Raw genomic sequence first — 22,943 nt, forward strand, 5'->3', positions numbered from 1 at the left:
ATCCATGCTCCCTAAGCTTGTGAGAAGGAATGACCTTGTCACTTCAGATGGACCTGGGAACACCATATTTTAGGTAAGATTTCTATTTTAATTTCCAATCAGAGAATTTTTTTTTGAATGGTATGCTCTAAGCAGCTGTGGTTACTTAATGTATCATGCTTAATGACATAATTAGGGCCCGCCCCGTGACATCACTAGGGCCTGCACCGTGATGTCACTAGGGCCCGCCCCCATTTTCTCAGGTTTTTGGATGGTTCCGATCTGGCAACCCTACTCGTGAATATCCTCAACATTTGCTCATTCCTAGTGCTAGCTCACTTCTGGAGTCATAATCGTTTTCAAGTAGCAGGACAATGCTCTGTTTTTTTAATTGCCTACTGCCTGAATGAAACCTCTGTGTACACTTTATCATAATTTATACTAAAAATTCTGGAAAACATTGTCTCTAGAAATAGATACATATGGTGTACTTTTCAGGAGGAGTGTTTGCTGATGCAGCAATTAATGTTCAATAGCTCTAATCAGAGCTATAAGTCATGCAGATCCTTTGTGTGCACCTCGTGGAATCCATATCCTTAGAGTCTGATGTGCTGGTAATATTTTGCAGCGGCCTTGGGCTGCCAACTTAACAATGACAGCAACTACAACTAATTAACACTTTACCCAGACAGAGTTGGATTACGAACAGAAGTTTCAAGCTGTAATGAATGCAGAATCATTCCCTGGTGGTAATCAGAACAGATGCCTGAAGTGATAATAAATTAAACAGAAAAAGAAAAAAAATACAGAAAGCAAATTCAGAGTATATCTTATTTATCAGTCTTATACCTTGGTTATATTTGTTTGCATGTGTGTGTGACTTTGTGCTATTCAAAGTAATATCCAACAAGATCTATGACACATGTACCTCTGTTCTAAATCTGTTCCACTGAGAATTTATTCAAAGACAAAGAAAAGGACTGATGGCATGATATTTCTAAACATATAGACTTTAGTAGAACCGGCACTGGCAACAGATGGAATGCTCTGCAGTAAATAAAAACCAGATCTCCAACAAACAGCAAGTCTCATAAGTGAAAAAAGTAACAGAAGGGCTCTAAAAATGACAGTAAAGATATTCTGAGAAACTGAAAAATACAAAACCTTCTTTGCATCTCAGAAAAGAGAAGACAGGCCTACAACATTTCTTGGGCGGCATCCACACCAGACATTTATTCCACTTTAAACAGTCATGGCTTCCCCCAAAGAATCCTGGGAAGTGTAGTTTGTGAAGGGTGCTGAGAGTTGCTAGGAGACACCCTGTTCCCCTCACAGAGCTTCAATCAGAGCGGCTGACTGTTAAACCACTCTGGCCACTAGAGCTCTGTCAGGGGAATAGGAGTCTTCTCTCAGCACCCTTCACAAACCACATTTCCCAGGATTCTTGGGGGAAGCCATGACATTTTAAAGTGGAGTAAATGTCTGGTGTGAATGTGGCCTTGGAGTCATATTTTCATACATAATTCTAGCAGGTGGAATGTTGCATAATTCTATTGTAAAAAGGTTAGTGTCCCTGCACTTGTAGTGCGAGTCATTTCCGACTCTTAGGGTGACGTCTTGTGACGTTTACTAGGCAGACCGTATATATGGGGTGGGATTGCCAGTTCCTTCCCCGGCCTTTCTTTACCCCCCAGCATATGCCGGGTACTCATTTTACTGACTACGGATGGATGGAAGGCTGAGTGGACCTTGACCCCTTTTACTGGAGATTCGATTTCCTCCTTCCATTGGAATCGAACTCTGGCCGTGAGCAGAGCTTTCGGCTGCATTACTGCCGCTTACTGCACGGAGATATATTGTAAGGGATATATTATTTCCATCTTCACCAACCTTGTGCCCTCCAGATATGTTGAACTACAACTTCCCTCAGCCCCAACCAACATGAGTCTGTAGTCCAAAACATCTGGAGGGCATTAGGTTGGCGGAGCCTGTATTTTTTCTTAAGGCATGTATTTTATTTAATTTAAAATATTGTTAGGCTGCCTTTTAAAGGTAAAACCCTCTCCAAGTGGCTTACAGAATACAATAAAGCACAAAAACAAATGTGGGATATAACATCCTCAGGTTCATGCATGTCAAAGTCTGTATAGGCACCTAGGCTTTCCGTGGGCTCCTGAACAATTAATTAATTACTCAGAACATTTCACATGCTGTTTTATGAACTAATACATTTCTGAAAGAATTCCTGCATATGCCTGTGCCAATGTCTACTATATCTCTGTTTGCTATATTGGGGTTACTGATCCTGCCTTATAAAACAGATGCATTTCTTAGAGATTGGGATCAGCCATTGCTTCTTCATCTCGGAATCCTAAGGGTGATATTAAATGCTAGTCAAACATAGAGTAAACTCACTGAAATCAATGGACTTAACCACTGATTTCAATGGGTCTATTCTGAGCATGGCTAATGTTGGATATCACCCTATATCTACAGCACTTGGAAGGGGCCTTTTCAACCAGCATTCTCCATTTTAGAACTAAACTTGCAAGCTGACATCATGGCAACAAATTTTTCCTTGTCCTTTTGCTTTGTGTAGCAATTTGCCTGGTGAAGAGTTCTGAAGAACCTGGAAGCTTGCCACATGTTTGTAACATTTGGTAAGCTCCACGAACCATATTGGCCAAACGGTGGGTTTTGGAGTCCCCCTTCCCTTACAGACCGATACATAAAAAAAGAAAATGTTGAATCAAGCCTTTCTGATTCTAAAGATGACACTGCCCTGAACTCCATACGCTTTAACATGAAGCCTCTTTGTGTAAGGGTTGTTGGTTTAAGGAGCACTGTTCTCATTTTAAATGTGAGAAAGCCTATGTCTGAACCCTGGACAAGCCCATGAAAGTGGGGAGAAGAGGGCTGAACCTTTGGCTGAACAGCACAGTGGCTGAGCACATCCTTTGCTTGCAGAAGGTCAGGTAAAGCAGTTAATAAGAAACACTCCTGTCTGAGACCCTGCCAGTCAAAGCAGAAAATATTGGACTAGAAAGACAAAGTCTGATCTGGTGCAAGTAGGGATGGGTGAATCTGTCCATTTTAGTTTCTCTCCGTTTTTCATTTTTCCAATCTTAAGTTCAGTTCTCCACATTTCCACATCAGTTTTTTTCAAAAGCTCTAATGGAATTCATCATCATTTTAGTGTGAATATTTTATTTCAATTTTGCCCAATATACAAATACCTAACATAATGCATTTTGTGAATATTTTATTTCAATTTTGCCCAATATACAAATACCTAACATAATGCATTTTGTAAGTTGTTTTCACTGATATATGTATTTATATGCACACTTTCTGGTAGTATATGCATTTTTTGTACACATTACTCAGCTGGAGAACTGCACTGTGAAATTTGGAGCAGTGCAAATTTGAAAGGATGCCTGTACTTGGTTTGTGTATTGTTTTGCAAAGTGCAGATTTGGTAGGTTTGCCTTTAAATGCAAACTGAATGGAATTTCTCCACCATCCCTGGTAAGGCAGTCTCTTATGTTCCTGTCCTGTGTAAGACCAAGTCTTATACAGCTTACTGTGTGAAGACATAGTGGGCACAATCCAGCAAAAGTTAGTTGTTATTAACTCCCCAAATTATTTATTTATTTATTAGATTTATATCCCACCCTACCTCTCAGTAGGAGCCCAGAGCGGCAAACAAAAGCACTGAAAACGCTCGAAAACATCATAAAAACAAACTTTAAAATATCTTACAACAAAACATCCTTAAAAATATATATTGAAACAAAACATCTTTCAAAACCTCTTTTAAAAAAGAAAGCTTTGAAAACACCTTCTTTAAAAAGAAGCTTTAAAGCTGTATTCAAAAGCAATTCCAACACAGACATAAGCTTGAGTACTCTTTCTCACCTCTGTGCTGCACGCTTTTCTCAAGCAGCTTCACTTAGGAAGGGCTAAGGGAAGCCTGAGGAACACGCTATACCACAAACAGTTCTGTGGCCACTATGGTTTTGTGCCACTAATCATGGGTGGTGAAGAGTAAGATATTGCATATGGTGCTGTGACTCAGATAACTGGAAGTTTTATAGAAATGGTTTCACTTTAGGGTGGCATCTCAACAGCCACTATGCATTGGTTACATGCCTGTTGTAAGTTGTGATAAAGGGAGAGTGTTTTAAATGCAAATATAATATGTGTGTAGTCTTTCGCATGTGTTGGAAATATGACAGCCCTTCTCTTTTCACCTCTTGGTATGAATATATGAAACATGGCCAGGATTCAGGATTGTCCAGAATATGGCCACTGTAGTAGTTTGTAATGCATTCACACATAGGTATATCATATTGGGTCAAAGGATGTTCAGGATAATATGAAATGGAAGTCCTGTTCATATTGCTACAGGACTAGTTGCAGTGTATCCTAATTTAACAACAGTTATAGGCTGGGAATATTAAAAAGTTACTAAATCACAAGCCTGTCTGTCATATTTAGCCTCTTTAGATGAGCTTAGATGAGCTTGTCTAGTGTGAGATTATTGTTCTTTGGTTATTAATTGGCTAATGGCATCCAATGAAGTGCAATGCAAAATGTGTCAGGATTTCACTGACATTGTCAGCTTTCACTGACAATGGGTGGGCAGAACTGAAGAGTATTGGCAGGAGAGAGGGATGCCTTAGCTCCACTGAATCTGTTGACCTAACAGCAAATGCCACCCTGAGGGTATCTCTCCCCCACCAGCCTTACTTTTATAATCTGGCTGGGATATAACAATTGCAAACAGCTGGGGGTAGAGGAAGGGTGGCATTTTGCAAAGGAGAATGGTGGATGAAAAAGGAGTAAACACCACTTCCCACCACTCATTCTCTGAAAATCTACCCCATCTCCACATTTGCCATATGAAAAAAACACTATGGTTCAAAAAACCCATGATTACCTTGTAACATTTAATTCTATCCTCAGTGACTCTGTGTAAATCTGGACACTTCGTTGTTTAAAAGAGGCTTTTCAGGAACTCATATTAAATCTAAGAAGCAGTCTCCTTGGAAATATGGCAAATAGTATGTATGAAATTGAAGGAAATGTTAATACATGAATTAGCCTCTGAGCCGTCCAGAGTTGAATATATATGCTAGGATTGGATAAATCATGAATCATTTGCCAAAGTGGAGTGCTTCAGAGGAATTCTCAGTTTGTCTGAGGTGAAGCAGAATATGTACAAGGCACGTTGAATTAAAGCAAGGGCTTTCTGAAGCACCTTGATTATTCCGGCAGCAAAAAAAGTTACAGACTACTGTCTGCTAAAACAACCGCCCCCCCCCCCCGCTGTGTGTGTAAGAGATGAAGTAGAACAAACACCAGGGGCAAGTCAAGTGAAGGAGGAGGGAGTTGTGACTGACAGGTCAAGCTTGTAATAAGAGGGAATTATTTTACCAAGACTTTCCAGTCTCAGTGGTATGGATGAGGAAAGCAAATTCCTTTTAGTTCTGATGCCTCCAGTTAAGGTTAAAGGTACCTAGCACGCAAAAACCAGTGGACCGATTTGTCTGCAATTTGGCAGGTTTCTTACTTGGGGCACCTTTCTGTTGTCTGCTGTTTCCACACCAATTGCCCACACAAGGAAATTAGGGATCCCTATTTCACTCACCCTTAAACTGCAATGGCTTTGTTGGAAAACCACTGCAGCTATTTTTTCTGGGAATGTGGCAGAATTTATCTTCCCAGAAAAGGCACAGATGCTTCCAAATTTCATCCAATTATATATATATATAAACTAAAAAGTTATAGAAGCTTTTTTTTAAAAAAAAAAATCAAACTTTAAAGGTGCCCAACATCTGGCCCTATTTGTCTGTGGTTTGGCAGGCTTAATCCACTCTGGAAAGGCTACTATGTTTGTGAATTTCATCTACTGATGTCAAAAGGGAAAAGAATTATAGCCATGTTGAAAATTTCCCAATATTCAATGGAGAGAGGAAACAACCTCATTTTTCCTGAAGTGGACTCTGCCACAGATCCTGAGCTAAATCATGCACCAAATTACAGCCAGAACCAAAACGTGTGGTTGGTGCACACCACTAGCATTTGTTTGAGGGGAAGAAACCTACAAGTACTATTTCATTCTACCAATGATATTCTTATTTTAAAAAATCCACTGAAACCAAAGTTTTCTGAAATTATTTAATCATGTTCTTAGATTTTTCAACAGAATTGGGAGTGACAACTGCATTACTTTTTCTGCTTTTTGACTGTAGAGAAAGTTGTAAACGTGCTTGAATCAGGAGAAGTCTGAAAAAAGCCTGATGTTTTTGCTCTTTTATAGCTTTCAGTTTCTGAGTTTGGAAGAAAAATAGAGCAAGATGACATCACTGGATAGTGACATCAAAAAACTGCTTGTGGGCTGGGCAGACAAACTGAGTGCAAGATTGTTTTCCTGAGTGAAGTGTAGGTTTAGACAAACGAGAGAAAGTGTGCACTGTGTCATGAATATGATCAGAGCTACAGACTTTATTCCCATGAGGAAAAAGTGGAAAGGGATGCAATGTTCACCTCCACTGACCAGCTACAAAACACAGTTCATTGACATAATCATATTTATTGTGGAGAAGAAAATGGGAGTGACCAGGAGGACTTTCCTGATGGATTTAGCAAGAAGAAAAGGCTTCAGGGTAGAAAATGAGCTAAGGTATGGGGAAAAAACCCACTCTCACTATTCATTAGATATTTTTGACGGTAGAACTGTATATTAAAACTTTCAGTGAAATTCTTTGCATGTCTAATCAGAAATAACTTACTCCCATGTAAGTATGTATAGAACTGCAGCCTTAGAATGCTAGGAATGTGTTTAGATATTCTATAGCTGTCTTTTAATAGTTTTTTCTGTAACTTAAACGTTTGGAAAAATGTTAGGAAGACAAAAAAAAGAGATTTGATTTGAATACTAATATTGCCCTTGAAATAAGTGGGCTGTTTAGCAACATTTCTGTGAAATATCACTTATCATTCTAGTTACATATTTAGGATGTCTATACAACTTCAAAGATCTGAATAGTCAATCTTGCACTCTAGTTTAACAGAGATGTATTCTGCATATATATGCTTAGGCTGCTATTCTTGTCAGCTACAAAAAACTGTAGCATTCAATAGGAACATAGGAAGCTGCCATATACTGAATCATGCAGTTGGTCTGTCTAGCCCAATATTGTCAATACTGACCAGCTGCGGCTCTCCAAGGTTTCATGGAGGCATCATGCTCAGCCATAACTGGAGATGTTGGGACCTTCTACATGCAAAGCATGTGCTCTGTCACTGAGCATCAGCCCTTTCCCAGGTAACCTTCATATCAGTCATCTTTCTAGCTTTCAACATCATAAACATTCCATAAACAGGGCTTCTCTTTTCAGTGCCCCAACTCAAACTCTGTGAGTACTCAACAAAGCTCTTGTGTGAATGAGTTGTCCCAACTACTGCAGTGGGGGAAGGGTTTTGTGGGTGAGGCTGAATGAAAAGTGGTCTAAGAAGGTTGAGAAGCTACTGGGCAGGGAACTGGGAGGCCCCATGGGCAAAGAAAGTGAGCAGATTGAAATTAAGAATCCTGAGGAAAATGTCAGGGGAAAATACAGAGGTCTGAATAAAAAAAAATGAAATTGGGGACTTGAGGAAAGGAGAGGTCTGAAAGTGTGTGTGTGTTTTTAAAAAAGCTTGAACAGGGCTGCCAGTTCAGCAGAAAGTGTGTAACATTGCTGGAATGAGCATGTTAAACGAAAATGCTGGGCAGCAAAGAATGTAGGCCAAAAGGCAGAGTAATTGAAGAAAGCAGGAGAGCAGCGAGAAGTGAAGGTCGTAGAGTTTAAAAAGGGTGGCCACCTTCATTCAGGGCCGAGGACCAAAGCTATGCTAGGAGCAAAGTGGACAGGCAAGTATGCACAGGATTATAGATTTATCCTGTAAGAGGGCTTGGGTACTTTTAAAAGATTCATAAAATGAAAGTTATATCAGGTGCATCATCCCCAACTTTGCCACTTTCTGATGGGAAAAGCCACACTTGAGTACATTTTAAAGGTACAGGGACCCATTTGGGGGTCTAGACCTGGACAACCTAATGAGCAGAGAACCCAAGTGAAAAGGAGAGATGTTTTACAAACTGATTGGAAGTTTTGAGCCAAATCCATTATGGTGGGAGAAAGGTGTGTCAAAGCCTTGGGTTAGGTTAGATTTGATTCATTTCAAGCAGACCTCCCATTCTAAATTCTAAATAAGCACTAGGTTTCCATTTGCCTGCCTCTCCCACATCTGTGGCAATGAGATCTCTGGTCTCTGACAAGCAAAAGTGTTACTACTGCTGAAAAAGCTGGACACAGCCCAACCTCATCTTGCTACTCTCCTTTTTTTCTCAATGGAAGCCCTGGGCCTCTACCTCATATAGTAAAATTATAGTAAAAATTGGGACCCACAGTGATAATGATATAGACTTCATGTTGCTTCCCAATTCTTTTCTGACTCCAAATATGGAACATGGAAACCTGCCGTAAACTGAGTCAGACCTTTGGTCTATCTAGCAGTCGATACTGACTATCAGTGGCTCTTCAGGGTTTCAGGCAGGGGACATTCCCAGCCCTAACTGGAGATTCCAGGGATTGATCCTAGGACATTCTGCCTGTAGAACAGCTACAGCCCCTTTCCTAAATCTTTACAGAAATCTTTATGATAAAGTTATCAAATCAGGTTTAAATCAACAAAAACATCTGTTTTTATATTACTGTTTCAAACATTTCATTCTTTTAATGATTAGAGGAATATATCTCTTTAGCTTCAAAATTCTTCACCAAAATGTATTTGTATAATTCACTCATAAAATCTTTCATCTCCCTTTTGCTAGACTGAAAAGGCAGTTCTTTCAAATTCACATTTTAAGAGGCTGATGTGCTTAGGAATTGGACAGATTTCCATTCAGTCATAATTTTTTAATCTTTTTTGACCCAGACTAAACAGAGTATTGCAAATAAGGGTCTTTTCCTGTTTCTTGAGTAAACATGCAAACACTTCTCTTTCTCTTCTGGTAACACCAAGCTGAATAACATCTGTAATAGGCTGTGTGCATTCCTTGACACCACATGGCTGGTGACTAATGATTGAGGGTTCATCCCCAGTTGTCTGACCTTTTATGTCTTTCTCATTTTCTAGAATCAAATCAGAGAAAATCAGCCAGGTGCAGGTGTTCTTACAACTCTGTAGTGGGAAAAACCACAAGGTGGAATTCTCCCTTCCCCCTCCACAACTTTTAAAGATATAGAAGACCTTTCGGAGGCTGGACCTGGCAACCAAGAGGTCTTCTGTATCTTTAAATGTTGTTCAGGGGGAAGGGAGAATTCCACCTTGTGGTTTTTCCCATTATAGAGTTGCAAGAACACCTGCACTTGGCTGACTTTCTCTTCTCCTAAAGATACAGGATCAGTCTCAGGCCAAGAACCTGACAACCCTAGTCACCAGTGTAGCAAAAATGCTTATAATTTCCATCTAATTCTTTCTAGAGCTTGGAAAAGTTACTTTTTTGAACTATAACTCCCATCAGCACCAGCCAGCATGGCCACTGGATTGGGCTGATGGGAGTTGTAGTTCAAAAAAGTAACTTTTCCAAGCTCTGATTCTTTCAAATATAACCTTTGTAGAATCTTATGAGAGTATCTAATTCATCCTGCAGTGACCTTCTGATCTCCTATACAAACAATGGCTGCTAACTTAATATGATGGTATGAGAAAATTTAATGCAATATGCTCGTAATTCAGGTTCTAATAAATACCAGTTACATATGTAAAAGTCAGCACATTCTTCAGCAGGAATGAGGAAACTGGTATTCCAAATGTCAGCCCAAATACTGCCAGCCCAAGTCAACCTAGCCAATGATCAGGGATGATGAGATTTTGTAAGCCAACAATATTTGGAGGGTCACAGGTTCCTATCATTGCTCTAGTGTGACCAAGAAATATAATCCAGAACAAGCCCATGCTGATAGGGGCTGGTATAGTTCTGTGGCCCTGTAGCCAGGGTGGGGCGAATGTGTGTACTGCCCCCCTCTGAGCTGTGCTTCACACCCCCTAGGATTTTTTTAAAAAATGTCTTTTTATTTTGTGACATGACAGATATTGATAGCCTGTATTTAAAGAACTTGTTTTAAGAATAGGAACCTCTGGAAGATTCTGTGAATTTGGCAGGGTGAGTGCACAACAAAAGCCTCATCTGGAACAGCCCCCAAAAGTCTGCTCACTCAAGACTTTCCTTGCTGAGGGTGGATTTTTCACGAATACAGTCACACAATTTAGTTTGCCCCAGGGGAGAGGCTTGATTTGATTCTAGAATCACTTTATAGCATGGAATACTATAGCCAAGATCATGCTGATGTAATTCTACTGCAACCATTCCTGATTATGGGTGACATAGAATCATGGAATATTAGAGTTAGGAGCCTATAAGGCCACTGAGTTCAACTCCATGCTCAATGCAGGAATCCAAGTTTAAGCATACTCGACAGGTGGCTGTCCAGCTGCCTCTTGAATGCCTCCAGTGTTGGAGAGCCCACCACCTCCCTAGGTAACTGGTTCCATTGTTGTACCGCTCTAACAGTTTTTCCGGATGTTAAGTTGAATATTCCATATGGCGCACTTTGGGATGATCGAGAAGAGATTCTGCCCATCCTCTGTGTGACAACCTTTCAAATACTTGAAGAGTGCTATCATATCTCCCCTCAGTCTTCTCTTCCCAAGGCTAACCGTGCTCAGTTCTTTCAGTCTCTCCTTATAGGGCTTTGTTTCCAGTCCCCTGATCATCCTTTTTGCCCTCCTCTGAACCTCTTCCAGTTTGTCTGCATCCTTCTCAAAGTGTGTCCAGACCTGGATGCAGTACTCAAGATTATGCCTAACCAGTGCCAAATATAGGGGAGCTAGTACTTCATGTGTTTTGGAAACTACAGTTCTGTTAATGCAGCCTAAAATATCATTTGCCTTTTTTTGCAGCCACATTACACTGTTGGCTCATGTTCAGGTTTTGATCAACAACAATTCAAAGATCCATCTCACATGTAGTATTGCTGAGCAAGTATCCCCCATCTTACAGCTGTGGACTTGGTTTCTTTTTCCTAGGTGTAGATCTTTGCACTTATCCCTGTTAAATTTCATTCTGTTGTTTTCAGCCCAATGCTCCAGCCTATCAAGATTCCTTTGAATTTTGTTTCTGTTTTCCAGGCATTAGCTGTCCCTCCCAAATTTGTATCATCTGCAAATTTGATAAGCATTCCCTTCACCTCCTCATACAAGTCATTAAAAAAATGTTGAAGAGCACTGGTCCCAGGCCCAACCCTGTGGTACACCACCCATTACCTCCCCCCAGTCTGAGAAGGAACCATTGATAAGCACTCTTTCAGTATGATTCTGGAGCCAACTGTGGATCCACCTGATAGTTGTTCCATCCATCATACATTTAGCTAGCTTGCTAATCGGAATATCATGGGATACTTTGTCAAAAGCTTTGCTGAAGACAAGGTATATGATGTCCACAGCACTCCCACAGTTTACCAGGGAGGTTACCCAATCAAAAAATGAGATAAGATTATTCTGGCAGAATTTGTTATTGACAAATCCATGTTAGCTTCTTGTAATCACTGCATTGTTTTCAAGGGGCTTACAGACTGGCTGCTTTATAATCTACTCCAGAATTTTCCCAGGGATTGATGTCAGGCTGACCGGTCTGTAGTTCCCAGGTCCCTGTCTTCAAAAAGGGACAACATTAGCCCTCCTCCAGTAATCCGACATTTCACCCATCCTCCACAATTTTGCAAAAATAATAGGCAGTGGTTCCAAGAGTTCTTAAGCCAGTTCCTTCAGTACACTAGAATGCAGTTCATCTGGCCCTGGAGATTTGAATTTGTTCATAGTGATTAGGTATTCCTTGATCATTTCACTATCAGTTTCAAGCTGCAATCCTGCCCCTTCAACTTCATGATTGCCAGGATGGTCACAGGCCCTCTTTTGGGAGAAGTCTGAGCAAAGTAGGAATTGAGCACCTGTGCCTCTTTTTTGTCATCTGTTATCATTTTGCCATCCTCATTACGTAGCTGTACTACCATTTCTTTTCTCTGTCTTTTACTATGGATGTACCTGAGGAAAGCTTTTTTGTTGCTTTTGGTATCTCTCGCTAACCTCAGCTCATTCTCAGCTTTGCTATTCCTGCAGTTCCATGCTACCTATCTGTACTCTTTCTTTGTGGCCTGGCCTTCCTTATGCTTCCTATGCATCCTTTTTTGTTTTCAGGTCCTCTCTAAGCTTTTTGTGAAGATACATTGGCTTCTTTTGCTGTCTTTCACCTTTTTTCCTTGTTTGCAACTGTGCCTTTACTATTTGCTTCTTTAGAAACTACCATCCATCTTTGACTCCTTTTCTCATTACGGTCACTTGCCATGGAACCTTTCTTATCATTGTTCAGAGTTTATTAAAATTGGCTTTTCTGAAGTCCAGGGTACGCTTATGGCTACTCTCAGCTTTTGCTTCCTTTAAAATCAAGAACTCAAGTATCATGTCACTTTCCCCAGAGTTCCCACAACTGCCACTTCATCCACTAAGTCATCTCTGTTGGTTCAAGTCAAGTCAATAATAATAATGAATAATAATAAAATTTTATTTTTAGGCCGCCCATCTGGCTGAATAAACAGCCACTTTAGGCGGCGTACATAATTAAAATTTAAAATACACATATAAATACAATCATAACATATTCAATTTACCCACATCTGTACACTATAGAATTAAAATTAACTAGTGATTCTGTATGCCCGCTGAAACAGCCATGTTTTTAGTCCTTGGCGGAAGCCTACCAAGGAGGGGACATGGCGTAGGTCATATGGCAGAGAGTTCCAGAGGGTGGGGGCCACAACCGAGAATGCCCTCTCTCTGGTCCGCACCAGTTTAGCTGTTCTAACTGGTGGGACCGAGAGAAGGTCTTGAGAGGCTGATCTCGTCAGGCGGCATACTTGGTGATGCTGGAGGCGCTCCTTTAGATACACTGGACCGAAACCGTGTAGGGCTTTAAAGGTTAACACCAACACCTTGAATTGGGCTCGGTAAACAACTGGTAGCCAGTGCAGATCTTCAAGCACTGGGGTGATGTGATCCCGCTGGCGGCTATTCTTAATCAATCGTGCCGCCACAAGGATAGCTGATCCTCTAGTTCCTTCGTCCACTTTCTGTAGGAGAAAGTTATCAGCAACATAAGTCAGGAATTTCTTGGAGGGGCTGTGTTTGGCAGAATTTGTCTCCCAACAGATATTGGGGTAATTGAAGCCCCCCCCATTACTACTACATCATGCCTCCTTGAAACATTGGCAATTTGCTTTTCAAAAGTTTCATCCTTGCCTTCTCCTTGATTTGGCGGTCGGTGCTAGATTCCAACCACCATGTTCCAATTCCTTTTATTCCCTACCCCATTAATTTTACCAAATTCTTCCAAGCTACACAGGAAGGGGATTGGACTGTGAAAGACCAAGCCAAATTGTGTTTGCATTTTGACAAATTTGTAGGGCAGTCCAATATCTCAGAGAGGAGGTCGGGTCTCCTGCTCCCCTGGTGCATTCACTATAGATGCCCAATTTCCCTGCTTTTTAAAGTTTGATAGAAATATCTGTGGGCTATAGGAACATTCTTAAACTGCAAGGTTTTTTGCCTATGAGTGAATAGACTAATGGTTTGACTTGTTATAAGGGTTGTCTCCTAACTCTGCTGTTGTCTGCCATTCAACATAGTGCTTTGCTTCATATGTGTATAACTGGGAAGTCTCCTATTTCCTATTATAAATTGTCTATCAAGCTCCATATGCATGAAAATCATGACATAAAATTGGATAAGACAAACACACACAAAGGCACAATACAGTGGTTATTTGCTGAACTATCATGGTCAGAATCTGAATAGAATCCATGTCAGTTCCAATGGAATTTGGCAGAGAGAAACCTTCTGAAAGGTATTAACAAATGCACAGTTTCAGTATATGTATGTGCTAGTGATCAGGGTGATGTCTTTGGAACAGGGCAAAGGTGGACAAGAAATACCTTGCCAATATGTTTCAAATTGTCAATGAGGGAATGGAATGCATCGCTTTTGTTTTCTGGCATCCAATTTGAATTCAATTCAGCCAAGACAATTTAACTGTCAATTTTAAAAAATTGTCAACAATGTCTGTGGAAATCCTACATTCTTACATTTTCTGCCAAGAAAATAATGCAGCTGTAAAAGTATCAGAGGAAACTGGGGCACTGCTGGCTGAATTACTGTTGTGAGTGCAGAAATGGCAAAGTTCCCAGATCTTCAGCTTTGTACAAATACATTAAATATGCACATTTTATATAAAGGGATATAAACCACAGGAAGCAGAAGTTAAACATGTCTAACTGAATTTTTTTTGTTGAGACAACAAGTCAGAGCACAGCAGTTTAATTAAAGGGGAACTTGGCACTGTGTTGATAAGAACACTGATGTATAGCGATCACTCAGATATTACTTATTAAGGCAACTTATAGAATAATAGAATAGGAGCCTATGAGGTCATTGAGTCCAACCCCCTGCTCAATGCAGGAATCCAAATTAAAGCATACCGAACAGATGGCTGTCCAGCTGCCTCTTGAATGCCTCCAGTGTTGGAGAGACTACTAGCTCACTAAGTAATTGGTTCCATTGCTATACTGCTCTAACAGTTAGGAAGTTTTTCCTGATGTTCAGCCGAAATCTGGCTTCCTGTAACTTGAGCCTGTTATTCCATGTCCTGCACTTAATATTGGGTTGGGAAAGATCTTTCCACTATAAAATTGTCCTTAAGTTGGCGAACAACATCCAAGGAAAAATACAGCAAAACAAGCAATTAAAATGATTTAAAATTCAAAGAGAAATGGTATGGGTCTCTCCAGATGTCCTTTTTATTATGCATTCATGATTATTTGTGCTCATGATGCTATCGGGGTGATCTTATGCGATCCCGCTTCCAATACTGTTTGTGCCTGCAAAGGCTTTGGAGTGGTTACGCTGCTTTATTTACAATCAGTGCATATCACATAACCCTGCTGAAATTCCATAACTCTTTATACCACAGCTGGTTTATCTGCTTTTGTTGCGCTATAGCCCCTCCAGACAGAAAATGTGGTAGCATTGAGGAAGCATTGCAGCACAAACTAAAGCAGAATAAATCCACCTCTATTGCATTGTGTCAAAAACATGTTGCAGAATACACCTGTGATAAAACAACAGTCTGGAGGGACCCGATAGCAATTCTTCTGATGTTCTCTTCTGTAATATTCTTGTCTAATGGAGTTTCAGAACTGGCAGAACATGAAATATTGGAGTCAAACTGCACATGACCTTAAATTAACTGTGTAGTTCTGCCCTTGATTGCAATGCCTCCCCCATTTGTACTGATCCTAGAATGTGGGGTGGAGGACTTAATCCTCCCGTCCCCTGCTGCAGCCTGGAATTTGTGTTGCAGAAAAAGAATATTCAATTCATTTCAATGGGATCTTTTCCTGTGAAACCAATTGTAGGCACATGGGTGGCTGGGGGAGGAGGGAAGAAGATCAAGATCAGTAGCCCAGTGGAGGGGCAAAGGGAATAGCAATGACGATTGGGTGGTATGGTAGTAGTTTCACTCCTACCTGCAGGTAGGAATGGGATCTCTTGGCAGGTGCCCATTCAAAAGCATTCCATTGACCTAACAGGCCAGTATGAATTCGAGTTTGTTCTTTATCCACTACCTGCTGCTTTCATCACTCTGTTTTTTCCCCTTGCAAGAAATATTGATATTAATATTAATAAATTTAAAGGAGACATTGATATTTTGCAAGGAAATATCAAGAAAATTATCATTCTTAATATCAATATTTTAGAAGTGGATCCGTTTTCGAAAATAGCCACAGAAAATCACTGCATAAAAATCTGATCAGCAGTGATAAGAGAATAAGCAAATTACTGGAAAATTTGGTACCAAATCTGAATTGGGCAGAATTCTAGCACATCCCCACCTGCAGGGTTGTTACCAGAAAGTAGCGCTAGGAGATTGCAGCTCAGCTGCATGGCTTTTGAGTTGTGGAGTCCCTCAAGGATCCTTTCTGTCTTTGGATACAGTGCATGTGCCATTTTTCAATTACCATATGTAAAGACTTTATTCTTGAGTACAGGCAGCTTATTGGGAAATATTAGCAGTGGCATTGCTTTAAAGGGTTCAGTCCAACAGACTTTTAATTATTATGAAACTCTTAAGCCATTGAACAGGCACATTAATTTATTCTCAAGGCTGTCAGGTAACATTAAGGAGGCTTTTCATTACAATAGCATGTGAGCAGGCCAAATGTCTTCAGTGCTGCAGGCAATAGTGTGAAAGAATATGGGCCTTAAGGATATTAATTGATACTAAGCCTGTCTGAGAGCGCTGCAATTTGAAAATGTCATTGAAAGCACTGTGATATCAAATCACCTTTTCTTTTCATGATTATGTACAGCAATTTTTCAGTTTGTCCTTATGAACTCATGAGGGGGATACACTTTTGTCTTTGTTTGTTTTTTCCTAGTAATTCTGTCACACACGTTGTGGCCGAGAATAATTCTTGCGCTGAAATCTTGAAATGGCTACAGATGCACAACATGGAGGACTGTTCAAGATTCAGGCTCCTGGACATCTCATGGCTGACAGCCTCCATGGAGGTGGGAAGGCCAGTGGATCCAGAGAAATATCACCTTGTAAGTCAAGTGGGCTCAGTGTGAAATCAACAGGTTGGGCAACTTGTTGGAATAGTCAAAACAGAATTAATAATGCTTGGGCCAGAGTGCTTAGGTTTAAAATGACTTGAATGTTGACTTCATTGAATCTAAAGTGGCTTAAACCCAAGTACTTAATTTGCTTGTTGCTTCACAGCCACACTTGGCCTACACAATTATATCCTGTCAAAACTTGGCTTTTGGGTGATCTCTTTGTATACTGAAACCGTCTCATAAATATTAAGTGGATACAAAATGGCCTAGAGTTAGTGCTGGTTCTCATTATCTTCTCTGCCTTCTGTCCACCTGCTTCCATATTTTTGCTGGTGTGATAATCTGTGGCAAAATGCATGGTGGTGGGCATGTCATCACCATATGCTGAACTTCAGCTTGGTCAGCTTTATTTTTGCTACTGCAAATGAGTGGCTGGACAGGTGAGCTTCTGTCATGTGGCAATGGCATGCACATGACTGCATTGCCTTCAGTGAAATCTGAATCTGAGACTGCTACCAGCTGAGGGCATAATGTACTTACAATGCGGAGTGTTTGCCTGAAGACCATTGATAACTCCTCCATGTTTTTAAGGAGCAAGGGAAAGTAGGCCATGTCAAATCATTTGTGCTATTTATTTGTGCTATAATAATAATAATAATAATAAATTTTATTTCTAGGCCGCCTATCTGGCCGCACAAGCGGCCACTCTAGGCGGCGTACAAGATAAAGTAAAATACAACATACAAACTACATAAAAACCCAAGAACTACAATATAAAACGAAACCGAACCCACCCATAGCTAAAGTTTTGCATATTGGTTCCTTCTATTGAACCCTGTAATTGATGCAGATACTTTTGATCTATGTTCATATTTCATAACTGCAGTTAAAAATATAGGAAGACAGCGTCTTCAAAAGAACTCAGGCTCCATTGTTCAGGGAAGGGTAATTTTTTTTTAATCCCAAATGACTACATTACCCTTTTGTGTGGCCCACAGTTGCATTTCTGTATCCACCTTGTCTCATACTGTTTATTACTATATTACCTTGAGCACAAAAAAGAAAATATAAATCCCCCCCAAATATCATTTTTAAAGCATGTGTGCTGTTGAATGTTTTATATAACATGAACACATTTGCTCTTTACATTATTGATTTCATAACTTATTTTAACTTTAGGATTAAAAACAATGTTCTTTTAGTGAAAGGATTTTAGTGAAAGAATTTTACATGCATTTGGAAAAAATTGTGTGGCTGGGATGTAGTCTGCTTTTTGATGGATGTCATGACTCATGACTATATAAAATATGTCATTTAATACCAGTAAAGATTCTGTTTTGAAACAAACAAACCATATTTTCAGGGAGCAGTCCTATACTCCTTGAGAAGGCAGCTGAGGGGCTGTTGGATTCCCTGGACCTCCCTCCCTGCTGGCAGAGAGGATGATCCACTGCTGGACACCTCTCTGGTGTGGCAGAGGAAAGCTCCACCACTAAGAACATAAGAACACATGAAGAGCCTTGCTAGATCAGGCCAAAGACCCATCTCGTCCAGCACCCTGTTCTCACAGTGGCCAACCAGATGCCCATGAGAAACCCTGAAGCAGGACCTGGGTACAGCAGCTCTCTCTTCTCCTGCAGTTTCCAGCAACTGGTATTCAGAAGCATACTGCCTCTGACAGTGGAAGTAGAACATAGCCATCAGGCCAGTTGCCATTCATAGCCTCATCCTCCATGAAATCCTCTTTCAAAGCCATCCAAGTTGGTGTCCATCACTACCTCTTGTGGGAGTGAATTCCGTAGTTTAACTATGCCCTGTGTGAAGAAGGACTTCCTTTTGTCTGTCCGGAATCTTTCAGCATTCAGCCTCATTGAGTGCCCCCTAGTTCTAGTGGTATGAGAGAGGGAGAAAAGTTTTTTGTCTATCCATTTTCTCCATGCCGTGCATTATTTTACAAGTCCTATTATGTCCCCCCTTACTTGCCTTTTTTCTAAACTAACCCCAGGGCCGGATTATCCATTAGGTTTAGCAGGCTAAAGCCTAGGGGCCCAGAGCTCTTGGGGGCCCGCGATCTGCGGAAGCAGGACAGGAGCTGTGGATCGCGGGACAAGAGCTTCAGAACCGCCCGCCATCCCCCTTTTTCTCCGCTGTTTTTTGCGGTTTGCCATCAATCAAGATGGCGGCCGAGGTTTCCCTAAGGGGCTGAAGCCTCTGCCGCCGTCTTGGTTGATGGCACGCATGGGTGCTACACGTGTGCATTGCTGCCATCAACCAAGATGGCGGCAGAGGCTTCAGTCCCTTAGGGAAACCTCAGCCGCCATCTTGAGTGATGGCAAACCTGTGCGAGCAGTGCTCGCAGCCGCAAAAAAAATGGAAAGGTAGGTGAAGCGGGGGGGATATATGGGATGGGATGGGACGGCGGGCGGCTCAGAATCAGCCTAGGGGCCCTCCTCAGCTTAATCCGGCCCTGACTAACCCCCCACACCTTTCCTCACTGGAACTGCCATTGTTCTGCCTGTGATGAGACCAGGAATGGGGCATGTTATGTTTATATTTTTTGTTTTAATTAATTCATTTTTAACTTGTGTTATATGTGGCTTTTTACTTGTATTTCAGATGTTTATTTGTTGTGAACTGCCCAGAGAGCTTCGGCTATGGGGCGGTATAGAAATTTAATAAATAATAAATAAATAAATGTTAGTGGAAGTCATAGATTTGCAGGATCCTAAGCCCCTTCATTCTGCTGACATGTTGCACCCTCCAAACAGCACTGAAATCAACATCAGCACTGGAGCTGGTGTAATTAAGCCCCCAATCTCCTGCCCTGGCTGTAGCCAGCCAATGGAGCGTAGGGAGTGGCGGCAGCTCTCCTGCTGATTCCCCAGCTTGGCACCCCTGTGCTGACTCCAAAGGACTGGTCTGTTGCAGAATGCTCTCATGTGGGAAATTTCAATTGGTGTCTGTATTCCAGAAGTGTACACAGTTCACATTCAAATCCAACTTGAGTATTATGGTATTATGATAGCTTTAGTAGTGTGCTATATGCCACAAGACACAGAATGACACAAGTAATTGTAAATGCCCATCTGAGCTTGTGACCCCCCCCCCCAAAAAACAGCATTCTCTATCACATAGCAAGACACTGTTGAAATTCATTTAAGTCTGACATGGCTCTGTGGGATATCTTGAAGAAAGGAATTGCTTAATATGAATTAGCCCTAATACCCTATGTCAGTGTTTCCCAAACTTTTTTTATTTTTTTTGCTGCTGGACTACAGTTCCCATAATTCCTGACCATTGGCCATGCTGGCTGGGGCTGATGGGAGTTGTAGTCCAGCAACAAAAAAATAAAAAAAGTTTGGGAAACACTGCCCTATGTGTAGTCATCATCCCATGTGACTCTGAAGCATGTTCATGGCCTATAAAGGTAGTAACAACTCCTGCCATCATATCAACTCCACAAGTGCCATCATGACAGCAGGACGTATTTCATGTCTGTTCAGCTATGCCTGTATATGCTTTATGAGACTGTCGGCATGAGCAAGGCAGAGGATAATTATATGGAGAGAACAGGGGCAGCACTGTATGTGTGAGCACGCTGTTAATGTATGTCATCAGTTCACTAAGAGCAGAGTGTTAGGTGGAGTGAAGTGTCTAATGAGTTCGCTTTTGTGAATGCAAAACCCAGGAATGACAGTTGATGAAGAAATATGCATCTAGGATCATCAATAAATTTAAGCACCATGCTGAGATGCGAGTCTGTACAACCTGAGCAGATAAAAATATATTGGAGTTTCCAGATTTCTTCAGGATATTGTGATCACTCTGTTTAGTACAGGTGTTGCAAACCCTGGATAACTTAGGAGCACTTGTTAAACTTTCTTTAAAAGAAACTAATCCATTTTGAGTGAGTCTGAGCATGTGCCCAAAATAGTATCACTAATCCAAACTGTAGGATTAGTATCATGTTATCAAAATTCACATGCACCCACCAGATGGTGATATTGCTCTCATACTCTGCCGTACAGTACATATATATATATATAAATAGATTCATGTAATCCTACCAAATGATATGGCTATCATTGTATTTCGGATCAAGTATGTTCATTTGAATACATTTGTTGATCTATACATATTAAAATGCAATATTAGCTTTGCTAAAAGTTCAGGTGGAGATGAATGATGTAATGCAGGAACAGCTAATAAAACTCTCTCTCTCTGTGTGCAGGCATGCACATGCATATGAGCAAATGCACACACATGCAGAATAGTTTTTCCATAATAATTTAGCAGTATTATATACTGTTGTGAGTTTGGGGGTTGGAATGGATGATCCCTGTGAGTCCCCTTCCAGCCTCTGATTTGGAATCCTGTGACTTGGGGTGAGGGGCTGGCTCTGCTGGAGTTTCTTTTGTTAAGCTAATAAAGTGGCCAGGTTGTTAATGGGTCTATTAGGTGCCCAGCAAGTGGTGAATGGGCCAGGAAGATCCTTTTGTCATTGAAACTCTTCGGGAGAGTCTTCTCCCCCCCCCCCGGTGCTCTAGGAGAGATTTGTGCTTTGAGTGTATTTTAGAGTTGTCTGGGAATGCCTGGGAACTGGAGGCAGGCAGAGAGGCTGTCTGTCTGCACCATGGCTTTAGGATGCCTCCTGCAACCCTGATGGAAAAGCTGGATATTGGACTGCTGATGCCTTGAACCCCTCCATCCTAAGCTCAGGTTGGAATGTGTGTAAATAAATAAACCATATTTCACAAAGACACCACAGTCTCTGCTGACCTTCTTCCCAAGGAAACCAAACCCAAGGCGAGTGGAGGGACCCCTGAAATCTCACTGCTCGGAGATTGGGGAGGCACGCGACACTGGTGTCAGAGTGGGATTGAGTTTCCTAGAAGAAGCATTGAGAGCAAGGTGTGCCTGAGTTAAAATGGAGGGAGAAACAGCAACCCTCCTGGAACAGATGAAATTGATGTTCCAGCAGCAAGCACAATGGATTGAGAAATATCACCAGGAGGACCAGCAGCAGAGGCAGCAGGACTGACAGCAAAGGCAAAAAGAGTGCCAGGAGGACCAGCAGCAAAGGCAAAGAGAGCTCCAAGAGGAACGGGAGCACTAGCAATGAATGGGGTAGGTCATTGGAAGCTTCTTGGGAGAGGAAAGGGAGACCCTCTGTGAGGAAGTGAGAGCCCTGCCTGATCATCCGCTACAAGGGGTTGAGAGTGACATGGAAGTCTAGCTGCAGAGCACTCAGACTGGGGTGGCTAAAGAGATCCAGAAAGTGGATGGGCAGCTGGAGGGACTAGACTGTGAGGAGTTGCAGTCAGTAGCGGAGGAAGAAGTTTTGATTGTCCAGGAGCCTGCCAGGGGGAAGACAGCAGAAAGCTGGAAGTAAAGCTCCAAGAGTTGAAGGACGGCAGTCTAGAAAATGAAGAGGAAGATGCCTTGGAAGAAAGTGGGGTAGAGGCTGGAGAAGAGATGCTGCTGATAGATTTTTCTGCTCCATGTGTGCCTGCTGTTAAAGAAGTAGTGCAGGAGGAAGAAAAAGCCTTGGACAAAGGTGAACTAGAGGCTGGAGAAGAACCGCTGTTAATGGATTCTTCGCCCCTTGTGTGCCAGCTGTGGAAGAGAAAGTGCAGGAGGAAAAGTTGAAGGCGTGTGTGCGAGAGGAGCTGCCAGAGCCTGGAGAAATGGCTGTGCAAGAAAAAGTGCAGGAGGAGAAGCCTGAGGTGGGAGTGCAAGTCCAAGAGGAGCTCCCAGCGCCAGGAGAGATGAGTGAGATAAAATCCCCAAGTGACTTTGCCCCTTGGGTAGCCCATAATGGTCTTATAGGGTGGGATGCAGCTCCTATGATGGGTGCAGTCCCTGGGCAAATTCCAGCAGTGAGAGGCACCCAGCGCCCTGTGAGTTTGGAGGGCAAGAGACACTGGTAGGGTTACCTGCCTCTGTTTGGGTCCAGGTTTCACCCTGGAGATGGTGAAGGAGAACAGAGAAGATTTCTTTCTGCCAACCTGGGTGGGCTAGGCCAGCTAGTCCTGAAGAAGATGCCCCCAGATAAAGACTTGTGGCAGGACTTTGATTTGGAGTCTGGGGCAGGAGATGAAGTGGACTGGTCTAAAGACTTTTCCCAAAGCAGAGAGTGGGAGGACAATGGCTACAGCCTACCGTGTGCTGATGCGGAAACAAAT

At 41.7% G+C, this 22,943-nt stretch overlaps 1 protein-coding gene across 4 annotated transcripts in view; it reads left to right on the forward strand.

Moving 5' to 3' along the window:
* Positions 1-22,943, forward strand: part of DNTT (DNA nucleotidylexotransferase) — a 230,529-nt gene that overhangs the window by 8,805 nt on the left and 198,781 nt on the right. For 3 of the 4 annotated variants that reach the window (XM_061635584.1, XM_061635583.1, XM_061635585.1), the window contains exon 2: positions 16,578-16,746. In XM_061635584.1, the coding sequence (XP_061491568.1) occupies positions 16,642-16,746 (105 nt within the window). In that variant the 5' untranslated portion in view covers positions 16,578-16,641. Of the gene's footprint in view, positions 1-6,594; positions 6,668-16,577; positions 16,747-22,943 lie in introns of those variants that run through there. The other variant, XM_061635586.1, reaches the window with a different exon arrangement.

This window comes from Rhineura floridana, chromosome 7 (genome assembly GCF_030035675.1).
Source record: "Rhineura floridana isolate rRhiFlo1 chromosome 7, rRhiFlo1.hap2, whole genome shotgun sequence".
Classification (NCBI taxonomy): domain Eukaryota; kingdom Metazoa; phylum Chordata; class Lepidosauria; order Squamata; family Rhineuridae; genus Rhineura; species Rhineura floridana.